Source organism: Triticum aestivum, chromosome 1D (assembly GCF_018294505.1).
Source record: "Triticum aestivum cultivar Chinese Spring chromosome 1D, IWGSC CS RefSeq v2.1, whole genome shotgun sequence".
Taxonomy (NCBI): domain Eukaryota; kingdom Viridiplantae; phylum Streptophyta; class Magnoliopsida; order Poales; family Poaceae; genus Triticum; species Triticum aestivum.
In genome coordinates this window covers 487,759,899-487,782,754 of record NC_057796.1, presented here as the reverse complement: position 1 = coordinate 487,782,754, position 22,856 = coordinate 487,759,899, and the positions used below count along the sequence as shown (strand labels likewise).

Sequence of the window (22,856 nt, the reverse complement as noted above, 5' to 3'; positions counted from 1 at the left end):
CTGCCACATATTAGCAGCAGAAACCTTAGAAGTAGAAGCTAAAAGATGGGCAACTTTTTATAGGACAATGATCGAACTTGACATTCGTAAAGTCTTGCATAGAAAGGAGCATTCTTCATAAACTGCAGCTGCAAACACCGACTGAGTTGCCTCCGTTCTTCATCGTGTCCACCTCAATTCAGCCTGAATCAACTTAAATTTTGCTGCAACCCACCTGTCTGGCAAGTACCAAACCATTACACAGGGCAATTGCCTCCGCCATAGCTGCCGAGTCCATGTGGGGGTATTGTGCAGTTATTTGCCGCTATAAAATTTCCATGATCATCACGTAGTGCTGCCCCAGTAGGCAGAAGCACCATGCTCTAGGAAGCAACAATATTTGAAGAATAGTGCTCTATGCAAGCCAAAGATGTATCAGTGCAAAATCTTTGTAACATGATGTTTAATTGTAGCATAATCTTTGTGCCGGCACCACTTTATTTTTTCTTTTACTGAAAGTATGGGGCCTGCAATTTTTTTTAACACGATTCAGACGCAAGCGCTCATATACACGCGCATACACTCACCCTTATAAACGCACACACGCACATCGTACCCCTATGAGCACCTCCGAAAGACTGAGCCGGTATATCATCTCGAATGCATTTTGGCTCAAGTAATTAAGTACCTAGAAAAACATGTTTTTTTTAGAGCTTAGAAAATCATGTGCTCTATCTAAAACACATTTTGGGCCGAGAGGCCGCCGCAGTTGTGTTTTATTCTTGGGCCGAAGATGCGGGAGACACGGAGCTGACAGCAGAGTGTCCCCCTTCCGGGTTCGGCAGCTCGCCTCCACCATCTCGTACGCGCCGCCGCCGCCGCCGCCGTCGTCCCGTCCGTCGCCGCAGTCCCCGTCGCGCTTTGAGGTGTGAGGTTTGTCGCCCTCCTCCCCTCTCCTTCTCCTAACCTTCGGCTCGAGTAAGGATCCGGGAGGGCCGCATCTCATCAAAACCCTAAGCGAACAAACTGCCTCTACCATTCGCAGCAGGAGCAGCCCGGCCACCGGGGTACGGGATGGAGAAGAGGAAGAAGGTGGAGGAGGACGAGGAGCAGAAGCAGCCGGCGGCGGCGGAGAGCTCCTGGGGGGCCGACCTGCTTCCGGAGATCCTCCGGGAGATCCTGTCGCGGGTGCCGTACCGGTCGCTGTGCCGCTTCAGGTGCGTGTCCAAGGCGTGGCTGGCGCTCTGCTCCGACCCGGCCGTCCGCAGGAGGTCGCCGCAGACGCTCTCCGGCTTCTTCTGCTACTCCCAGCACGACGTCGGCGGCGGCCAGCGCCGCGACGGCCTCAGCTTCCTCAACCTGTCCGGGTGGGGCCGGCCGCTGGTCGACGACCCCTCCCTCCTCTTCGTGCGCGTGCGTGGCTACTGCGACGTCACGCCCCTGCACTGCTGCGGCGGCATCCTCCTCTGCTACTGCGAGAAGGTGGCCATGAGCGACGACGGGAACTATGTCGTGTGCAACCCTGCCACCAAGGAGATCTGGGCCGTGCTGTCTGTGCCCCGAAACAAGATCATGACACGCCTCAACACTGCCCGCCTCTGCTTCGACCCCGCCGCCCCCGGCCGATTCGTGGTGTTCGTGTTCGTGCAAAGTTTTCGTGGGATTCAGACGGTGGAGGCCTATTCCTCGGACACCGGACGGTGGACCTCCATGCGGAGCGAGTGGAACCCCAAGACCCTCCTCCTCGGTGAGGATTCAGAATGCGTCTTCTTGAACGGCACTTTGCATCTGGTCGATGCCGACCATTCTGATGCCGATTTTGACTGGGAGGGGAATCTGATACGCTGGATGGTGACTGTGGACATGGAGGGTAAAACATGGAGGAAGATCCGAATGCCGGATTGCATCTATAATGGTTTCATCGGGCAGTCGCAAGGACGCCTATACGCAACGCATGTTGAAACTGAAGGTAGGTGCCGGCTATCCGTTTGGGTTCTTGAGGATTATGCCAGCGGACAATGGACCCTGAAGTGTACTGCCAGCATTTTAGAAATGCTAGGAAGGCCTCACCATGAGCCCGGCGAACACTACACACTGATCGCGATCCATCCAGAGTGCAGTTTGATCTTCCTAGTAGTGAGCCGTGGAAAAACACTTATGTCGTACGATATGGATACCAGTAAACTGAGTATTATCTGCACTTTCGGAGACCGCCAGCCACGAAGATTTCAGCCGTACATTCCATGTTTTGCGGAGAAGCCTAAATAAACTTTGGAGCAGCTTCATGTTTGCTGAGCAGGCATGGCTCCAGTGACTTTATGAGAATCAGATGTTGGTATGGCCCAGATTTCCTTGATTTAGGGTGGTGGATTGGATAAATCCTCTTTCTATCCATTTGTTTATTTCAAGTAACTGTAACTTGTTATCCATCACTATCCATTTATTTAGTTCAAGTAACTGTAACTTGTGATCCATCACAGTTAAATCATTGATGTCACCCTATTTTGATGCATCTGAGAGTAGTATCCTGTCATATGTTGTTTGAAATGGATGTCTCCTTTGTACTCCCTCTGTCGCAAAATGTAAGACAGAGGGAGTACAAAGGAGACAGAGGGAGTAGTAATTTAATACCTTGGAATCTTGAATCAACTTGTCTAAATTGGTGTACATATATACACACTGGGAGATCCCCTGCAAAATATGCCTGCATGGTGTCAAAGAATACCAAATAGGTGCACAACTCATTCAGTGATACCACTATTTGTAGTGAAGATTGGTCATGTAATGCCACACATGTTCAATGTTCGTCACCATCACCCTTGCCCCATAGTGGCCTTGTTCTGAGTAAACTGTCCATGGTCAGTATAGTTCTGCGACAAATTCCTGAATATACTGTCATACCACTGTCATATGCAGTAGCTTTGTATGTAGTTCACGAATCAGGAGCATGTCCCGCGGATTTTTTTTAATATACTTAGGAGCATTTGTAAACTTTGATACAGTTACTGTGTAATGGTATGCTTGTCATCGAATAGGGATAACAACATGAATAAGAATGCATATAAAAAATATATACTTTGTTGTTTGTGACGTAAACTATGGAAATAAATTTGAATGCAAACTTCAATAAAAAGAAAGATCTTTGGTTTCCTTTTGAGATTGGAGTTCATGTCCATATGAGAGGTTTAGCTTGACCAGCAAATTGATTATTATTTTCATTGGTTGTTTAAATTATTCACGTCATCCTTTTTTGATGCTTTTGAAAGCAGTGTGCTCTCATATGCTATTTGAAATGGATATCTCCTTTTGTCGTCATTAAATACCTTGGAATCCTGCATCAACTTGTTTAAGTTCTTGTACATACAGACTGGGAGATTCCTTCAGCGAAATCTGTTTGCATGGTGTCAAATAATAGCAGTGCATGCCAGTCTGAGAACAGAATTGTATTTTATTTGCTTTTTAGGGGAAGATAATAGCACAACTCATCCAGTGATACCACTGTTCGTAGTGAAGATTGGTTATGTAATGCCACACAGGTTCATTGTTCATCACCAGCACTCTTAACACCCTACAGTGTCCTTGTTCTGAGTAAATTGTCCATGGTCATTTTAGTTCTGCAAGTAACTCCTGACTAGACTGTCATACCACTGTCATATGCTATCATCCAGGAAGTGACTTCAACATGACAGTTCTTGCTTGACCTAGTAAGTGTTTATAACTTCAACGAAATTTAGTGGCGAGGTCTCTCCTGCAGCCGCATGTTCAAACATTTATAGCAAAATAAAGAAACGGCAGGTATATTACCAGAATGTATTCAATGTAATAGTATGATGCAAGCATGGCATGCAGGGTCATTTCTCCATTTATTCACACCATATATGTACATTTTAGCACGCTCGTGTTGAAGCCATTTGTAAACACTGAGGAATGCTGTTTTAAAATAAATAAAAACCAAGGAAACCATTGTCATGGCATTGGGACAAAGTGATGATCTTTTGCATCATTTATAACACTAACCTCAATTTATTGACCTGAGCATTCAACACATCGATACAATTTATTCTATCACACAAGAGGATCCTTCGAAATCCGAAGCCAAGATTGTAATGCTACACTTTTAAAACAGAACCAAAAAAACATGATATTTATGTGCCGCCCCCCACAAAACTGCATGTTTTTATGGAAATGCGGCTTTAGGTTCTTGGCCAATTGTTCTAGCTTCTTTAATCCTTCTTCAGGAGAACCAGATTCACCCAACTGCCTCATCAGTGCGCTCCCGACGATCACACCATCTGCGCCTCACCCCGCGATCTGCATTGTAGACAAAATTGAAGCCACAGGGTTGTCAAAGATTGAGCAAACAAAGGAAGGGGGATAGAACAAGATATTTTGCTTAGCAAGAGAGTTGCTGGATATATATGATTTACCTGCTTCACCTGCTCTGGAGTTGACACTCCAAAGCCAACAACAACAGCTTTATCTGCGACCTATAATAATAAGTAGACAATGTTCTATAAGCATTGTTGAACAAGATGTGCATTGCACAATAAGGTAGCAGACCAAAACTAGTTCACTGAGTAACAATAGAGAAAAGACTAAGCAAACCTGCTTGATTTCCTCAAGAAGAGCTTCCACCTTGAAACTTATGTTTGCACGTGTGCCAGTAACTCCAGTACTGCTTACCTGAATAGTAAATATTACTGCAACTTAGCAAGTAGCGTATCATGTAACTGGTTATGCTCAAACAGGTTCAGTAGAATCACAAATGCTCAACCTCAACGATGTCAACTGAATTGCTTTTGTTTATGATTCACAAAGCCAGATGGAGAAGTGACAGGACATAACCAAGGTGTCTCAGTCTTTGTAAGCAGTAGTGTACATTTCATCATATTTTTCAGGTTAGCAATTTGCACAACTAGCACCAGGATACATGTGAAGCCAGCCTCTGTTGAAGAGAAAAAACATGACAGTACAGAAACATGTGCCTTTCTTAAGTTTATGAAGTCAACTTCAGATGATAAATTTCCTCAGCAAAATTTAAAATGACAAACTACTGTACTGTACTCTTGTTAAGTTCTAAAATACACTACATTGGCCATTATGGTAAATTCCCTCAACAAAATTTAAAATGACAAAGTATGAAAAGAGCTAGAGGGCCGGACAGATCAGGTACTGCCTCTTTCACCATAGAGACAACATCCTCAAATGATGCCCCTTCACCCTTAAATGATCCTTTGGCAGCTAATGTCGATGTTGTTAATGCAAAAGAAAAAAACAAAGGGATGATCTGAAGGTAATTTATACAGTTATAGTGTTTCCTTGGGTTTTAACTTGTATAGCTACTATCGACTTGTTTTGTATCATGTACATCGAAGCACAGGTTCTTGAAGCTACTTTGGAGCAGAGTGTGCGAGATGGGGCGAAGGACTTGGAACAGTTGATGAGCAGCAGGAGCTCGTATCTTGTCAAGCAAGATGAGTATATGAAGAAAATCCGAAATTTGGACTCATTGCCTGCTGATGCTTTTGAAACCTATGTTTCCATTTGTTTTACATTGCTAAACTGGCTAACTCAGCTGCACAATACCTTTTTTTATAGTGTTAACCATGCTGTAGTTATTTTCTGGCCAATAATAAAGGTACAAGAGAAAGAACAAGCAGCAGCTGCTTTATGACTGCGCTGAGCATTTGAAGCAACTAGTCGTGCCTGAACTTCACTGAACAGCGGAGAAGACGGGCTGAACTTGATCCTGGTGACGAGGCTCGAGGCAAGTTTTTTGATCAGCACAACTTGTTTCCCTTTTGATTGTCCTAAGACTGGAATCTCATAAAATCTGCTGATTGGTAATGCAGAAATTAGAGAGTTGATATGAGTTTTAGACCAAGGGAAGGATGAATCAATTGAACACACATTTAAAGGAGTTGCAAGGCACTTCCGTGAAGTGTTCTCTTAATTAGTGCAAGGTGTCCGCGGATACTTGGTTATGATGAAGAAAAAGGTTTCGGTTTCCTTGCTTTACCCACCAACTTTGGTCCTGTTTCTTGCACTTCTAGTTCCTAACTCACTCCATTTCTGTAGGATGGTGATGCTGGCGATGATGACATGGATGAGGACGCGCCTCGTGAACCAGATCCTGAAGGGAGTATAGAGAAGTATATTGGTGCGAAAGTCAAGGCATGTGTTCTTTGCAGAGATCTGTTATGTATTCATGCATATATTATTCTAAATTCATCATGGAAATTCAGATGATGGTCCGATACTATTTTCCAAGCTGTCCTGTCAAAAGAAAAAAACTGTTACCAAGTTATTAAACTCTTCCTAAATTACTATGGTGATGACACCCTGTTTGATCTTTCCTCAAAATTATTAATGGCTGTTTCAGGTTTGGAGACTCATGCTTAGTCATGTTTCAGGTTTCCTTCACTGGCAAGGGAGAAACTCAGTCCATGAAGCAGTTGTCTGGAGGGCAGAAGACAGTGGTGGCATTAACACTGATCTTCGCTATCCAACGATGTGACCCAGCTCCGTTCTACCTGTTTGATGAGATTGATGCTGCTCTGGATCCTCAGTGCAGAAGGGCTGTCGGGAGTATCCTTTTAATTATTTATTTCTTTTGCTTTTTAATCCTGGGCATGGAAGAGCCTTCATATGCCTGTTTTTTGAAACGAACATCTCATGGTCTAGTGTCTGTCTAGCTGGGTGCATGCCCAACTATGCCCTCCTGTGTTCATTGAGCTAAATCACATGGTATACAGCTGTGATATATGGCTTGGTGCTCTCACCAACAAAGTCCGATCTACTGTGATCATTGCCATTCTTTGGAACACGTGGAAAAGATGCAATGCTCAGGTTTTCCGAAATGAAACCTGGGGCATCCATCGCATCGCTAGGGCAGCGGCGGAAGACGTTCTTCTTTGGTCCAACCGCTGCAAGAATGCTCAGAAACAATCCCTGCTCAAAGACTGGGGAACCATGTTGCTGTACCTCTCCGCGAGATTATAACCTCTATGTAATCTTTTGTCTTTCTTTTTGTTCCTTTTATCCTCTGTCTCCCCCCATGTACCTCTTGCTACCCCTTGTATTTGGCCCTCACTCGGTAATATATGGTTCAGGCCAGCGTAAGCCCGCCGTTGACTCGTCAAAAAAAAAAACATGGTATACAGCTGCTGCTGAGCTGAGGACATCCAGCCGAATCTTTGCTGCTGCTTTCCTTAAGTACTGTTGTAGGCGTGGTCCGACATCTGGCGTACACCCAGTTCATAGCGGCCACATTCAGGCCAGAGATCCTCAAGGTGGCGGACAAGATCTATGGTGTGACGCGCAAGAACAGGGTGAGCTACAACAACGTGGCGTCCAAGGAGCAGAGCAGGCCATGGACTTGGTCGAGCATGACCAGACGCACAACGCCAGCTGAGGCTCTGCCCAGACTGCGTGTTGTTCGTCTTTAACATTTTCAGTTGGAATCTTGGCAGTCCATCGTACATTCCTCTACTGCATGATACCTGGTCGTGTGTGTTGCCATTCCTCTCTACTCCTGGACATTGTAGGCCACTCGCTGTTAAATGTAGCTGTGCATATGTAGTTTAGCTAGCCTTTGGACTGGTAACCCGTTTGTGCATAGCTGGTCTGCCGCAGCCTAGGAATCATTCAGGATGGGGAGGACATCACCGAAGCGGCGATCAGCGCCCTGGAGCTCAAGTTCAAGGAGCAGATTTCTGACGAGGTGGTCAAGGCCTTAGATGTTGAAACTTGATGGCGCTGCTGCTCCGGCAGTTGAGGAGGCCCTGATAAATCATGGTGGAGCTGAGGCCTTTATTTTATTTTATTTTATTTTATTTTATTTTTTGCGGGAAAGGAGCTGAGGCTTTTGACCATGAAGAGGAGCTACAGTTACGTCCTGTCATATCGTGAGTCTCCCTCCAAGAGATCAAACTCACAGTTGTGGATCAATTTGTGGCGGCCTTCCTGGGACTGGGAGGCCATCGTCTTGGTAGCTTTGACCAGTTGCCGGCTGTCCTCATGCATGCTATATACAGTATTGCTCTGGGATGAGAATGTGGTTGTGGCAACCCAGTTTCTGTCTCTCTGCGGATGTCCAAATCCACGCCGATGAATTGGAGACCCCAATCACATTCTCCTGGTCTCCAACCTAGCTTCTGGCCCTCCCTACTCTTGCTTCTGTTTTGATTGATTGTGGGAAAACGCCTCGTGTCGTGTCGTGTGAGGGGGGTTACAAGTTACAACATAAATGGATTGTTGCTATGAGACGATGCCAAGATGTTGGATGATCCTCGACTACCCCCTTGCCTCAGCTTATAAGGGGGAACGAGGCCTAGGGTTACAAATTTTCGTAACTGATCTAGAGCCCTGATCGAGTGAGGGATCCTTGGCGTGCACGCCAAGATGATGAACCTTCCAAAAGACAGACCTCCTATGGAGCACAGGGCCCATGCCGTATCCTGGCTTAGTGCGCATTGAGGCCAGCCTCCCAGCCGATAACATATTTCCACTAATCAGTGCAAACTGCAAACCTATTTCCCTAACATGCTCATATATTACTCCCTCAATATCTCAAAACAAAAACAAATGCAAGGAGCCCCCAAAGCCGGGGGTTCCTGCTGCAACACTGCCTGAGTTGCCTCCTTTCTTCATTGTGTCCACCACCACCTCCATTCAGCAATTTTTTGTTGTTGTAACCCACCTGTTCGTCTTCGTTCGTGTTTTTTTAGGTTGGATCCTTTTGATCTACACTCTTCATCCGCGGCGGTTGCGGTTCTGGTGTGTTGGTTCTACGGGGCCTTAGCATGGCGACTTCCCGACTGTCTACTACAACAAGGTTTGTCCGGCTCCGGCGAGAGAGGGGCGATGACAGCGGCGTGCCTTCGGCTCGCTTCAGTGCTTGTAGTCGTCGCTAGGTGGTCTACGGATCTGGATGTAATTTTTATTATTTCTAGTGTTCATTGTACTACCATGATTGAAGATGAATAGATTGGAAGTTTTTCCAAAAAAAAACCCACCTGTCCGGCAAGGACAAAACCATTACATGGGCAATTGCCTCCGCCATGGGCCCATGGCTGCCGAGTCCATGTGGGGGCATTATGTAGTCACTCCCAAAAGTCATATTCTGCTCGTGATGAATAGTAAAATCACAAAAAATGAAAATAAATTTAAAAATTCTGATTTTTTTGCGGTCAACTTCGACAAATGTTTTCAATGCTTGATTTTTTTATGGTGAAACGACATTCGTAAAAGTCGTGGCAAAAAAATAGCAATATCAGCACTCCAAAATGCTTTTGAAAATAACACTTTTGGATCATCGATTTTTTTCCACAACTTCCACGAATGTCATTTCGCAATCAAATTTTGTGAGCAAAACATTTGTCAATGTTTGCACCAAAAAAAAATTCCAGTTACTCCCCGCTATAAAATTTCCATGATCATCACATAGTGCTGCTCAGAAGGCAGACGCACCATTCTCTAGGAGGCAACAATATTTGCAATAAAGTTTAGTGCGAAATCTTGTCACATGATGTTCAATTGTACTAGCATAATATTTGTGAGGCCACCACTTTCTTTTTCTTTTATTACTGAAAATATGGGGCCTGCATTTTGGCTCAAGTAATTAAGTGCCTAGAAAAATAATTTTTTGGGGGAAATGATTAGCATCCACCGGCGGATTGCTCCCAAACATCAACCGCCTCCATCGCCTACCACGTTTCCATGTGGCCCTGCCTGTTCTCCACCTTTCCTTCCCCAAAAACATCAAAATCCTATCGCTCTCGTCTCACGTGGAACAGTTGCAGGGCCTCAGCTCGCACGGGCATCGATTGAAAAAAAGATTATAAATTTCCGCAACAAGACCTCTGTTGCAGAATAATTCTGCAACAAGACCTTTGTTGCGAAAAAATTCTGCAAATTTTCTGACTTCCGTAATAATACTTTTGTCACAAAAAATTCTGCGACAAGACCTCTGTTGCAAAGAAAAAAAATGCTACAAGACCTTTGTTGCAAAAAATCTGCAACTAGACATATGCTGTAAAAGTTTCTACAATATCACCCATGTTGCAAAAGTCCTTCCGCAACATCATCTATGTTACTCCCTCCGTTATTTTAGTCTGCATATAAGGTTTGGTCAAAGTCAAGCTTTGTAGAGTTTGACTAACTTTATATTAAAAAATATAAACATTCACAATATGAAATCAATATTATCAGATGCACCATGATACGTTTTTTCATACTATATAGTTTTTCATACTATATAGTTTTAGTATTGTAGATGTTCATATTCTTTATGTAAATTTGGTCAAAATTTGTGTAGTTTGACTTTGAACAAATCTTATATGCGGAGTAAAAAAAACGAAGGGAGTACAAAAGATGAAGATATGTTGCAAAAAAGTGAAGACATTTTTTTTCAACAAACCTCTATTTAAAAAAAAAAATCTGCAACAAGATCCCCTTTGCAAACAAAATCTGCAACACATGCCGTGTTTCAGAAAGGTAAATAGTGGAAGATGGGTAGATCGGATGGATATCCTCGCGTCCATCCAACAGCCAGCGAGGCGGCGGATATTTTCTAGTTATCCGCCGGCCGACTTTTTTTTTAGCTTCGATTTTTTTTTGAGCTTAGAAAATCATGTGCTCTATCTAATCTAAGGCACATTTTGGGCCGAGAGGCCGCCGCAATTGTGTTTTATCCTTGGGCCGCCAAACACGGAGCAGAGTGCGTTTTTTTCAGTGAGAGCAGAGTCCCCTTCCGGTGGTTTCGGCAGCTCGCCTCCGCCATCTCCGCCGCCGTCGTCGTCGCCGTCGTCCCGTTCGTCGCCGCCATCCCCATCGCGTTTGAGGTGTGAGGTTTGTCGCCCTCCTCCCCTCTCCTTCTCCTCACCTTCGGTTTGAGGAAGCGCATCTCATCAAAACCCTAAGCGCCTCTGCCATTCGCAGCACCCCCTTGGGATGGAGAAGAGGAAGAAGGAGGAGGAGGAGGAGGAGAATCCGCCGGCAGCGGAGAGCCTCTGGGGCGACCTGCTCCCGGAGATCCAGTCGGAGATCCTGTCGCGGGTGCCATACCGGTCGCTCTGCCGCTTCAAGTGCGTGTCCACGGCGTGGCTGGCGCTCTGCTCCGACCCGGCCGTCCGCAGGAGGTCGCCGCAGACGCTCTCCGGCTTCTTCTGCTACTCCCAAGTGGACGTCGGCGACGGCCGGCGCCATTACGGCGTCAGCTTCCTCAACCTGTCCGGGTGGGGCCGGCCGATGGTCGACGACCCCTCCCTCAGCTTCGTGCGCGGCTACTGCCACGTCACGCCCATTCACTGCTGCGGCGGCATCCTCATCTGCTGCTGCTGGAAGTTTGACATGAGCGACGAGGCGGATTTTGTCGTGTGCAACCCTGCCACCAAGGAGATCTGGGCCGTGCTGCCGGTGCCCCGGAACGAGATGATGACGCGCCTCAACACCGCTCGCCTGTGCTTTGACCCCGCCGCTCCCCGCCGCTTCAAGGTGTTTGTGTTCGTGCAAAGTTTCGCTGGGGTTCAGAGGGTGGAGGTCTACTCTTCAGACACCGGGCAGTGGACCTCCGTTGGGAGTGCGTGGAGCTCCCAGAACCTCATGATTGGCGAGGAATCGGGATGCGTCTACTTCAATGGATCTCTGCATCTGGCTGTCTGCCATCCTGTGGTCAAGGTGGACTGGGAGGGAGTGATACGCTCCATGGTCACTTTTGACGCAGAGAGGGAAACCTGGAGGAGGATCCGTATGCCGGACACCAGCAATAACGGTTTCTTTGGGCTGTCGCAGGGACGCCTATACACCGCGCGTGTAGAAAATGAAGGTAAATGCCGGCTCTTGGTCTGGGTTCTCGAGGATCATGCTAGCGGACTGTGGACCTTGAAGTGTACTGCCAGCATTCTTGAACTGCTAGGAAGCCCTTGCCGTGCACCCAACGAATTCTACCAGCCGGTTGCGATCCATCCAGAGTGCAATCTGATATTCCTTCAAGATGCGGGGCAGGAAGCATTGCTTATGTCCTACAATATGGATACCGGTAAACTGGATATTGTCTGCTCTCTTGGAGACCGCTGGGCGCAAAGATTTCACCCGTACATTCCCTGTTTTGTGGAGAAGCCGCCCGTTCCTCAGTGAATTTTGGAGCAGCTTCACATTTGCCGAGTCGGCGTGGCTCCGGTGCCTTCATGAGAATCAGATGTCGGGTATGGTCCAAGTATCGATGGTTTTAGGTGTTGATTGGATAGGTGCTCTTTCTATCCAGTTATTTAGTGCTAGTACCTTCAGTCTGCAGCTTGTTATGGATCACAGTTAAATTATTGATATCTTCCTGTTCTGATGCATTTGAAAGTAGTACTCTGTCATATGTTATTTGAAACGGATGTCTCCTTTGGAGTGATTTAACAGTACCTTGGAATCTTGGATCAACTTCTCTGAATTTTTGTACATTCTGGGAGATTCCTTCAGTGAATTCTGCTCGCATTGTGTCAACCAATACCAATATGTGCTAGCCTGAGAACACAATTATATTTTATTCCTTTTAGAGGAAGAGAATATAATTGCAATCTTTCCCCTCAAAAAAAAAAAAGAATAGCACAAGTGATTCAGTGACACCACTAGTGAAGATTGGATATGGAATGCCACACAGGTTCAGTGTTCATCACCATCACTCTTAGCACCCCATAGTGTCCTTGTTCTGAGTAAACTGTCCAAGGCCATTATAGTTCTGCGATGAATTCCTGACTAGACTGCTATACCACTGTCATATGCAGTGGCTTGTAAACTTTAATACAGCTACTGGAAACTTTTGTGAAGGTAGGATTGTCATTGAATAGCGATAACAGCATGAATAGGAATGCAAATGAAAATATATGCTTTGTTTTTTCATGACATAAACTACAAAAATAAAGTTGAACGCAAACTTTAGTCAAAAAGTAGATGTTTGGTTTCCTTTGAGAATGGAGTTCATATCTATATGTGAGGTTCAGGTCGACCAGCAAATTCATTTTTATTTTGATTGGTTCTTCGATCTTATAAGATTGTACTACTGCCCAGTTAATTTTACAAACTGGATGACAAATCTTCCTGGGTATTTAACTGAAACAGTAATTAGCATCCATTTATATAGTAAAAAAAGCAAAAAGGGATTGCTATATCAAACCAGAAAGATGTATCATCCAGGAAGTTGACTTCGACATGACAGTTCTTGCTCAACCTAGGAAGTATTTCTAGCTTTTATTGAAATTTAGCGCCTGGGTCTCTCTCATACAGCTGACTGTTCGAAAAGTTTATAGCAAAATAAAGAACGACAGGCATATTAACCGGGTCATTCCTCCATTTATTCACACTATATGTACTAGCACTGCCATGTTGAAACCACCTGTACAATGATAAACACTGAGGAATGCTGTTTATTTCATTAAAAAAAAAGGAAATCATTGACATGGGATTGGGACAAAGGGATGTTATCTTTGCATCATTTATAGCAGACCAAAACTCTAGTTCACTGAGTAACAATAAAGAAAGACTTGGCAAACCTGCTTAATTTCCTGAAGAAGTGCTTACCTGAATAGCAAATATTACTGCAACTTAGCAAATAGCCTATCATGTGACAACTTACGCTCAAACAGATTCAGTAGAATCGCGAATAGTCAACCTCAACAATGTCAAGTCAAGTGAATCCCGTTTGTCTATGATTCATAAGGCCAAATGGAGAAGCGCCAGAACATAACCAAGGCGTCTCAGTCTTTTTAAACAGTAGTGTACATTTCATTATAATTTTCAGTTTAGCAGTTAGCACAGCTAGCACCAGGATGCATGTCAGCACAAAAGCATGCCAAGACAGCCTCTGTTGAAGAGAAAAAACATGACAGGACAGAAGCATGTGTCCTCAAGTTTATGAAGTCAACTCCAGATGATGAAATTCTCTCAACAAAGGTTAGATGATAAACTACTGTACTCTTCTTAAGTTTTAAAATACACCCTTCTTAAGGGCCGAAGCATGTCTCTTCTTAAGTTTATGAAGTCAACTTCAGATGATAAATTCCCTCAACTTAAGATGATAAACCACTCTACTCTTCTTAAGTTTTAAAATACACACTATGTTGGCCATTATGAGATCTTTCTGATCAGCAATAAGGAGAATATGCTATATGAGAACAGATTTTAAGAGAGCAAAATTGATTCGAGTTATGGACACTTACAAGATAAACAAATCCTTCTGAAGCCTTTTAATTCTCCCCATTCTTTCTGTTGGTGTTGGTCTTTTAGTAACACCTGCACGCATTAATGTAAGACATAACAAAAATAATGTAAGCAACTTAGCAACAAAAGAGGCATCTTTAATATTCCCAATTAATCAACACCTGATGCTGAGTATTTCTTCAGTATTCCAGAATCCAGACTAATCAGCATCTTAAATTACAGAAAAGCAATGAGCCAATAAGCGTAACTCATCATTATGCATCAGTGCTTAAATAAGAAATATCAAGCGTGGCCTTTCTTCAAAGATAGGGAGAGTTAAAGAGAATATTCAACCCTTTTTTGTTGAGACACAAGAGATGGAAAAATGGATAATGCAAAAGAGAGCCTGCCAGCTCAAGGTGTTCTTGGCAGCCCCGCTTCTCAAAATGTCTGTCTCTTCCAGAGGAACATCAGGTACCACAAGACCTGCAGCATGGTAATACATATGCAACTTGATTGTCACAGTGAGAATAGAACTTCACAACAGCAACAAAGTGCCATATTACTAACATCACTGTACAGCGTGTAAACTATTGTCATGTAAAATATAGCTGTGGATATATGTCTATGTCTATGCTGTTATGCAGCTTTTAATTCCTCAATCTTCTACCTGAAATCTTGTGCACTAGTAAAAACTAACATACAGGAGAAGCGGTGCCGCATTTCAGATAATTAACAAGGTGGCCATATGAGTTGAATGACATTTTAATGTAGAACATCACTTAACCTATGGGAAACTATAAGGCATTACCATGTGCACCGGCTTCTTTAACAACAGACATGAAGTTGGTGACACCATGCTTCAGGATCGGGTTGTAATATGTGAAAAGCGCTAGAAGGCAGGACATATCAGGTACCACCTCTTTCACCATTGAGACACCATCCTCAAATGTTCCCCCCTAACCCCCTTAAAAGATCTTTTGGGCAGCTAATGTCGATGCTGTTAATGCCAATTCAAGAAAGATGGAGCAACGGAAAAATGATCTGAAGGTAATTCATACAGCTATAGTGTTTCCTTGGGGTTTAACTTGTATAGCTACTGTTGACTTGTTATGTGTCATGTACATCTAAACACAGGCTCTTGAAGCTACTTTGGAGCAGACTGTGCAAGATGAGGGACTTGGAACAGTTGATGAGCAGCAGGAGCACCGAGCACGTATCTTGTCAAGCAAGATGAGTATATGAAGAAAATCCGAGATTTAGGCTCAATTGCCTGCTGATGCTAAACTGGCTAACTAAGCCGCACAATACCTTTTTTTATAGTGTTAACCATGCTGTAGTTATTTTCTGGCCAATAATAAAGGTACAAGAGAAAGAACAAGCAGCAGCTGCTTTATGACTGCACTGAGCATTTGAAGTAATTAGTCCTTCCTGAACTTCACTGAACAGCGGAGAAGACGCGCTGAACTTGATGCTGATGACGAGGTAAGCTTTCCGATCAGCAAAACTTGTTTCCCTTTTGATTGTCCTAAGACTAGAATCTCATAAAATCTGCTGATTGGTATTGCAGAAATTAGAGAGTTGATATCAGTTTTAGACCAAGGAAGGATGAATCAATTGAACACATATTTAAAGGAGTTTGCGAGGCACTTCCGTGAAGTGTTCTCTTAATCAGTGCAAGGTGGCCACGGATACTTGGTTATGATGAGGAAAAAGGTTTCGATTTCCTTACTTTACCCACCAACTTTGGTCCTGTTTCTTGCACTTCTAATTCCTAACTCACTCCATTTCTGTAGGGTGGTGATGCTGGCGATGATGACATTGATGAGGACGCGGCTCGTGAACCAGATCCTGAAGGTAGTATAGAGAAGTATATTGGTGTGGAAGTCAAGGCATGTGTTCTTTGCAGAGATCTGTTATGTATTCATGCACATATTATTCGAAATCTATCATAGAAATTTAGATGATACTATTTCCCAAGCTGTCCTGTCAAAAAAAAACTATTCCCCAGTTAGTAAGCTCTTCCCGAATCACTATGGTGATGACACCCTGTTTGTTTTTTCCTCAAATTTGTTAAAGGCTGTGTGTTTGGAGACTCATGCTTAGTCATGTTTCAGGTTTCCTTCACTGGCAAGGGAGAAACTCTGTTCTGTCTGCCTCATCAATAAAAATGGGGCGGGGGGGAAACCCCTATCTTTCAAAAAAAAAAGAAAGGCAGTGGTGGCATTAACACTGATCTTCACTATCCAACGATGTGATCCAGCTCCGTTCTACCTGTTTATCCTCGCCATAGAAGAGCCTTCATATGCCTGTTTTTTGAAACGAACATCTCCTGGTCTAGTGTCTGTCTAGCTGGGTATGCCCAACTATGCCCTCCTGTGTTCATTGAGCTGAATCACATGGTATACAGCTGCTGCTGGGAACATCCATCCGAATATTTGCCGCTGCTTTCGGCAAGTCCTGTTGTGGGCGTGGTCAGGCGTCTGGCCGACCTGGTGGACACGCAGTTCATAGCCACCACATTGAGGCCAGAGATCCTCAAGGTGGCGGACAAGATCTACGGAACAGGGTGAGCTATATCAACGTGGCGTCCAAGGAGCAGAGCAGGCCATGGACTTTGTCGAGCATGACCAGACGCACAACGCCAGCTGAGGCCGACAGAAGCTCTGCCCAGACCGTGCGTGTTGTTCATCTTAACATTTTCAGTTAAATCTTGGCAGCCCTTATCATACGCACGACTATCTTTGTTTCCCGCGGAAAGATGCTAGCACAGGAAGGCGTGTGTGTTGGCATTCCTCTACTCCTGGACATTGTAGGCCACTAGCTGTGTATATGTAGTTAGCCTTTGGACTGGTAACCTGTTTGAGTATGCTTAGGAGTCGTTGGATTGGTAAAATTTGTTTAAGTATGCTTTGGGAACATGAGCGTGATTGGAAACGCACGTTTTTAGATTCATCTATTTGTACCGCACTGCTGCAAAATTTGGCCCATCTGGAGCCTGCTGATAACCCGAGAAATAAGAGTTATGTTCTTCGGTGTCTTCTATTATGTAAAAGTATGTTACAATGGCAAGGAAAAAAGAGAACAAATAAACGCCTAGTCTAGAGCACACAAACCAAGCCAAACTAACCAATCCCATATTTTGGAAGAGAATACATGACTTAAAAATTGTCAGTTAAGCACTGTTGGAACATTGCAGCATGCTTGTTCTTGATCTTCCATTGGAGAAGAACTAGGTCTTGTCGTTCCTCTGTAACCAGATATTCCAGCAACCATACTGAAAGGACTTGGAAGAGATTCCATAGTAAGAATTGCATCTTCACAAACAAAAGTGCCTTTTTTCCTGTTGGCGGTGAGAGAATCCTAACATGTTTGTGCAACATGACAATCCCAGAGTAGATGATAAATGGTCTCCTCAGCCTCTTGATTACAGATTGGGCAGTGGTAGTCCTCCAGAAGGAAACCTTTCCTGTGAAGCAGGGATCTAGTGTTCACTCTGTTGTGAGCAACAAGCCAAAAATAAATAAATAATTATGCTACAATCTGCTTGAGCTCCCCCAAATGAGCTTGTAGATAGGGTGTTCATCCAGCTCTCCCAGCAGATAATTATACATTTTCTTCGATGAGAATTTAGTGGTGACTCCATTGCAGGTCCAAACATCCTTGCCAGAGATATCCAAATCAGGTATTAGGTCCTGTAACTGCAGATACTGGTTATAAGCTTGAGTGGATAAAGGCATATGAAAAAGCTCAGTCCAGTTTGGGTGTTCCTTGAAATTTCTTAGAGATAACTTGGTGTTCTTGGCATAGGAGTGAAGTTCTGGGAATTGGACTGAGAGTGGTTGTGTGTTCCAGTGATCATACCAAAACATAGAGGATTCTCCACTTACAATCTTACAGGTGCTGGCCTGCTTAAAAGTTGGTATCAGATGTGATTCCACCAAAGAGATCCTTCCAACTTATCCATGGGTAGGGCAGTACTATAATATTTCTCCCAAATAAGGTTTATTCAAGGAATGTCCTGCTTATTGAAGAACTTGAAAATGTTGTTTAGTAGAAGTGCTTTGTTTTGGATAGTAGTATCAAGGATACTTAGCCCACCATTGAGCTTTGGTTTACAGATCTTTTCCTAGGCTATAAGAGCAGAACCTTTGTTATCCATGCCAAACTTCCTCCACAACAGGTGTTGAAGATACTTGTTGATTTGCTTAATTACTCCAACTAGGAGAGCTAGAGAGCACATGAAGAAGGTGGGTAGAGAGGAAAAAGGCGGACTCGATTAGTAGCAGCCTTCCATCATAGGACAACATTGTATAGCAACCAGCTAATCTTCTTTCTGCGCACATCATCAAAGGGTTGGAGTCTTCAATTTTAGGCGTATTGATGCTCATCGGCAAACCTAGATATGTGAAGGGGAAGGATTCTTGTTGGCAACCCAAAGATGGCAGCCAATCAACAGGCACATTTATAGGCACCAGGACAAACTTACTGTAATTGACTTTAAGTCCAGAGAAATCTACAATGTGAAGAATGAGATTCTTGACATGCATTAGCTGCCTTGTATCTGCGGGAAGTACCAAAACAATATCATCTACATACTCAATTATGGGGAACTATGGATTAGTTGTTGAGCAAATTGGAGGTTGGATGAGTTGATGTTGATGTGCTTCATCAAAAATAGATTGTAGCAGGTCTGTAGCCAGAACAAATAGGAGGGGAGAGAGAGGATCACCCTGTCTGACCCTCCTCTCTTGCAGTGGAAAACTTAAAAGATCATGTTGACCCACATTAGCCATCTCTCTCCAAATCCTCTAGCTTTGAGAATTTCCATAACAACACTGTGCTCAATCATATCAAACGATTTTTCAAAGTCCAATTTGAGCACCAAAATTGAATTTTTAGACTAGTGGCACTGGTGCAAATATTCAAAAGCTCAAGCAAGACAGTCTTGTATTGTTCTATTCTTGAGGAAATCATATTGATTAGGATGTAACAAGCTTAGAATTACCTTCTGCAGCCTATTAGACAAGAGCTTAGTTATAATCTTGATGAATCCATTTAGCAAAGATATGGGTTTGAAATCACTCGCATTAAGAGGGGCATCCTTTTTAGGAATTAGAGTGATGTAAGATGCATTAATGCTTTGGAGGGATATCTTGCCATGGTAAAAATCATCAATGAGCTCATCGAAATATTCACGTATAGTGCTCCAACATGCTTTGATGAAAGCTCCTTTAAAACCATCAGTACCAGGGGAGCTCTATCAGAGGGCATCAGTTTGACAACATTAGCAATTTCTTCCTTAGAGAAGGGATCCTCTAGATGAAGTAAATTATTGTTTCTGTGAAGCAAGGATGTAAATTGCAACAGACCGGAGGATTGATCTGAAACTCCTAGCCCTTCCTTGAAGGCTCTACAAAGAATAACAGCTTTTGCATGATGGTCACTGAATTCAGAGCCACTTTCATCTTGTAGGGTAGCAATATGGTTGTGCCTAGCCTTTTCTTGGAAGAACTTAGAGTTCTCATCTCCAAATTTTACCCATCTGATTGTGGCCATCTGTTTCCAATAAATTCTTTGATATGGTAGAATTTTCAAAAGATGTTCCTTAAAGATTTCTTTGCTATTAAACTCAATGGTGGAAATACTTTTGTACTCTTCTGTCATATCCCACATGAAGATTAGATTGTTGGTGTGCTTGATAATGACAGCCAGGTTAGAAATATTTCTAGACCAAATTTTGAGTCCCTTTCTAAGTCGTTTAAACTTTGGTGTGATCCTTTTGGCACTGTCTTGTGTTTGCACATCTTGGCTCCAAATGGTTTGACAACATCTTGAAAGTCTGGGTGATCCAGCCAAAAGTTTTCAAACCTGAATAATTGAGATTTAGGAATAGAAGTTCCAATAGTGATGCCACATGGAGTATGATTAGAGATGGGATTGGATAGAGGTATAACCATTGTGCTTGGGTATGAGCTTGTCCAATGTTCAGAAGTGAAAACCCAGTCAAGTCTTTCCAGCAGAGGGGCTTCCTGCATGTTACTCCATGTGTAAGAGAGGAGCTTCTACAAGAGCTAGAGAGCTAATTGTTTCACTGAATTGCATCATATTGTTAATATCACCAGAGCCAAAATTTCAGTTGTGGGGATATCTGATGTAATTGAAGTCCCAGCTAGAAGCCAGTCCATTTCATCAGACATCTGAATATTTTGCAAACAATCAATAAATTCAGTTCTTTGATCATTGTTACTGGGCCCATAGATGTTGGTTATCATCCAAGAATTTCCAGTGTGTGCAGAGGTAAACCTAACTGAGACTGAGAATTTGTTCTTAAACATGCATTCGCCATGGAACATATTATCATTCCAAGCAATCAGCAACCCACTAGAGGCACCTTTAGATGGAGAAAACTCAAATTTAGAAATCCCTCTTGGTCAGAAATTCTTGAGATAGGCACTGTAAAAACTTTAGCTCTTAGTTTCTTGTAGACACACTATGGAGCAATCAGATTCTTCAATTTTACAAGAAATGGGCAACCATTTATTGCTAGAATTAGTTCCTCTAACATTCAAGTTGAGAATTTTCCAAGCTCTATTCATTAATGTAGTTGCTACTTGAAAAAAACAATCACATGCCATAGGTAAAGAAAAGCCCAGCTCATTGAAAGACTAGTCCATGGATAACAACAAAAGATTTTGAGAAAAAAGACCATAACACAAGTAGCTGCAATACATAAAATCCTTATTACAACACTTCAGACAGAGTTTCAGAGAACTAAACATCTGACTAATCGTAGGCTTAGATCCTTTCTTGAGGGCCTCCAGTTCCCCTCCTTCCCAGTAGCAGGTCCAACTTTCCTTGCTTCAGCCTTGCCACCCTTCTTGGCCCTCTTCTTAGTAAGCAGCTTCTCACTTGTGTTTTTAGGCTCCACCTTGCAGTAAGAAGCATTAAGATTTTTAACCACCATACTCTTAAAGTTAGGAGCAGCAGCATGGCAAGCCATGCAATTCTTATTTTTGCAAGTTTCCTTCTTAAATCAATTCTTAATGTGCTGGAGCCTGGCACTCCTTACCCCAGTTTCCATAACTGGTCCCCTCTCCTTTTCTTTTGCCTTTAATGTGTAGAGCACTTGTTGTGGAGGCCGGTACCAGCTTCCTCTTGTTGCTGTGATTTGTTGTTTGGAGGAGTGGAGAATTGTGTCCCAGCAACCTATAAAACTTCCTGAGTGGAGCCCTGTAAGTGAAAGTGCAACTATCCCTGGGTGGTTTTGGTAATTCCTAACAACATATAGCTCATTGAGCTAATGCTATTTCAAGATAAGTATTTCAGGAAAGCTCAATGATTGGCATGGCATGGACTAGAAAGTGGACCCCTCAAAATGCTAAGGACAAAAGATTGGCTCAAGCTCAAAGCACAAGACTCTACATTCTACTTTTAGTGATCCAAGATCACATTGAGTCCATAGGAAAAGCCAATACTATTAAAAGGGGGTGAGGTGTTGCTTAATGAGTTACTTGCTCAAAATGCTTAGTGATATGCTCCAAAAACCCTCAACTACTTTCTCATATCCACATATGTCCCAAACAAAAAGTCAAACTCGGCCTCACCGAAATCTTTCTATCCGGCGCCACCGAGTTCTCTTGACATAGCCACTGCCACAAACCCTAGTCACTCCGGTCTCACCGATAGGGATCTCGGTCTCACCGAGATGGGATTGCAACCTCTCTGTTTCCCTTCGTAACTTTTCGGTCCAACCGAGATGAGCGATCGGTCCCACCGAGATTGCAATGCAAACTCTCTGTTTCCCCTTCGTAATGTTTCGGTCTAACCGAGATGAGCGAATCGGTCCCACCGAGTTTGCCTGACCAACTCTCTGTTTGCTTATTACCAAAATCGGTCCCACCGAGTTTGTGTAATCGGTCTCACCGAGATTACGTTATGCCCTAACCCTAATGGAATCGGTCCCACTGAGTTGACATGTCGGTCCCACCGAAAATCCTAACGTTCACATTTTGAACTAAATCGGTCTGACCGAGTTTTATAATTCGGTCCCACCGAGTTTGGTGATTTGTGTGTAACGGTTAGATTTTGTGTGGAGGCTATATATACCCCTCCACCCACTCTTTCATTCATGGAGAGAGCCATCAGAACATGCCTACACTTCCAACATACATTTTCTGAGAGAGAACCACCTACACTTGTGTTGAGGTCAAGATATTCCATTCCAACCACATAAATCTTGATCTCCAGCCTTCCCCAAGTTGCTTTCCACTCAAATCATCTTTCTACCAAATCCAATCCTATGAGAGAGAGTTGAGTGTTGGAGAGACTATCATTTGAAGCACAAGAGCAAGGAGTTCATCATCAACACACCATCTATTACCTTTTGGAGAGTGGTGTCTCCTAGATTGGCTAGGTGTCACTTGGGAGCCTCCGTCAAGATTGTGGAGTTGAACCAAGGAGTTTGTACGGGCTAGGAGATCGCCTACTTCGTGAAGATCTACCCTAGTGAGGCAAGTCCTTCGTGGGCGATGGCCATGGTGGGATAGACAAGGTTGCTTCTTCGTGGACCCTTCGTGGGTGGAGCCCTCCATGGACTCGCGCAACCGTTACCCTTCGTGGGTTGAAGTCTCCATCAACGTGGATGTACGATAGCACCACCTATCGGAACCACGCCAAAAATCTCCGTGTCT

The 22,856-nt window shown here is 43.7% G+C and overlaps 2 protein-coding genes, 1 long non-coding RNA gene and 1 pseudogene across 5 annotated transcripts; all 4 read left to right on the top strand.

Annotated features, from left to right (window-relative positions):
* Positions 1 to 720: 720 nt before the first annotated feature.
* LOC123183326 (F-box protein At5g07610) lies at positions 721 to 2,453 on the top strand. 3 transcript variants are annotated; one of them, XM_044596113.1, is made up of 2 exons: positions 721 to 912; positions 1,025 to 2,453. In XM_044596113.1, exon 2 carries the CDS (start codon positions 1,054 to 1,056, stop codon positions 2,245 to 2,247), a length of 1,194 nt encoding a protein of 397 aa, XP_044452048.1. In that variant the 5' UTR covers positions 721 to 912; positions 1,025 to 1,053; the 3' UTR covers positions 2,248 to 2,453. The 3 variants fall into 3 exon arrangements, with proteins under 3 accessions (XP_044452048.1, XP_044452049.1, XP_044452050.1); XM_044596114.1 differs by having other exon boundaries at positions 737 to 905; XM_044596115.1 differs by having other exon boundaries at positions 737 to 912; positions 1,028 to 2,453.
* Positions 2,454 to 5,341: 2,888 nt separating this feature from the next.
* On the top strand, positions 5,342 to 7,732 carry LOC123161340 (structural maintenance of chromosomes protein 3-like; annotated as a pseudogene).
* A 2,855-nt stretch (positions 7,733 to 10,587) lies between these two features.
* LOC123183327 (F-box protein At5g07610) lies at positions 10,588 to 12,867 on the top strand. The gene is made up of 2 exons (XM_044596116.1): positions 10,588 to 10,823; positions 10,921 to 12,867. Exon 2 carries the CDS (start codon positions 10,933 to 10,935, stop codon positions 12,115 to 12,117), a length of 1,185 nt encoding a protein of 394 aa, XP_044452051.1. The 5' UTR covers positions 10,588 to 10,823; positions 10,921 to 10,932; the 3' UTR covers positions 12,118 to 12,867.
* A 1,534-nt stretch (positions 12,868 to 14,401) lies between these two features.
* LOC123183328 (uncharacterized) lies at positions 14,402 to 17,111 on the top strand. The gene is made up of 3 exons (XR_006492494.1): positions 14,402 to 15,648; positions 15,734 to 15,879; positions 15,960 to 17,111. It is a non-coding gene; the product is annotated as an uncharacterized lncRNA (long non-coding RNA).
* Positions 17,112 to 22,856: the final 5,745 nt, after the last annotated feature.

What these genes read in the sequence shown, in the direction of transcription:
- LOC123183326 (XM_044596113.1), top strand. Translation starts at nt 1,054, where the DNA reads ATGGAGAAGAGGAAGAAGGTGGAGGAGGACGAGGAGCAGAAGCAGCCG.
- LOC123183327 (XM_044596116.1), top strand. Translation starts at nt 10,933, where the DNA reads ATGGAGAAGAGGAAGAAGGAGGAGGAGGAGGAGGAGAATCCGCCGGCA.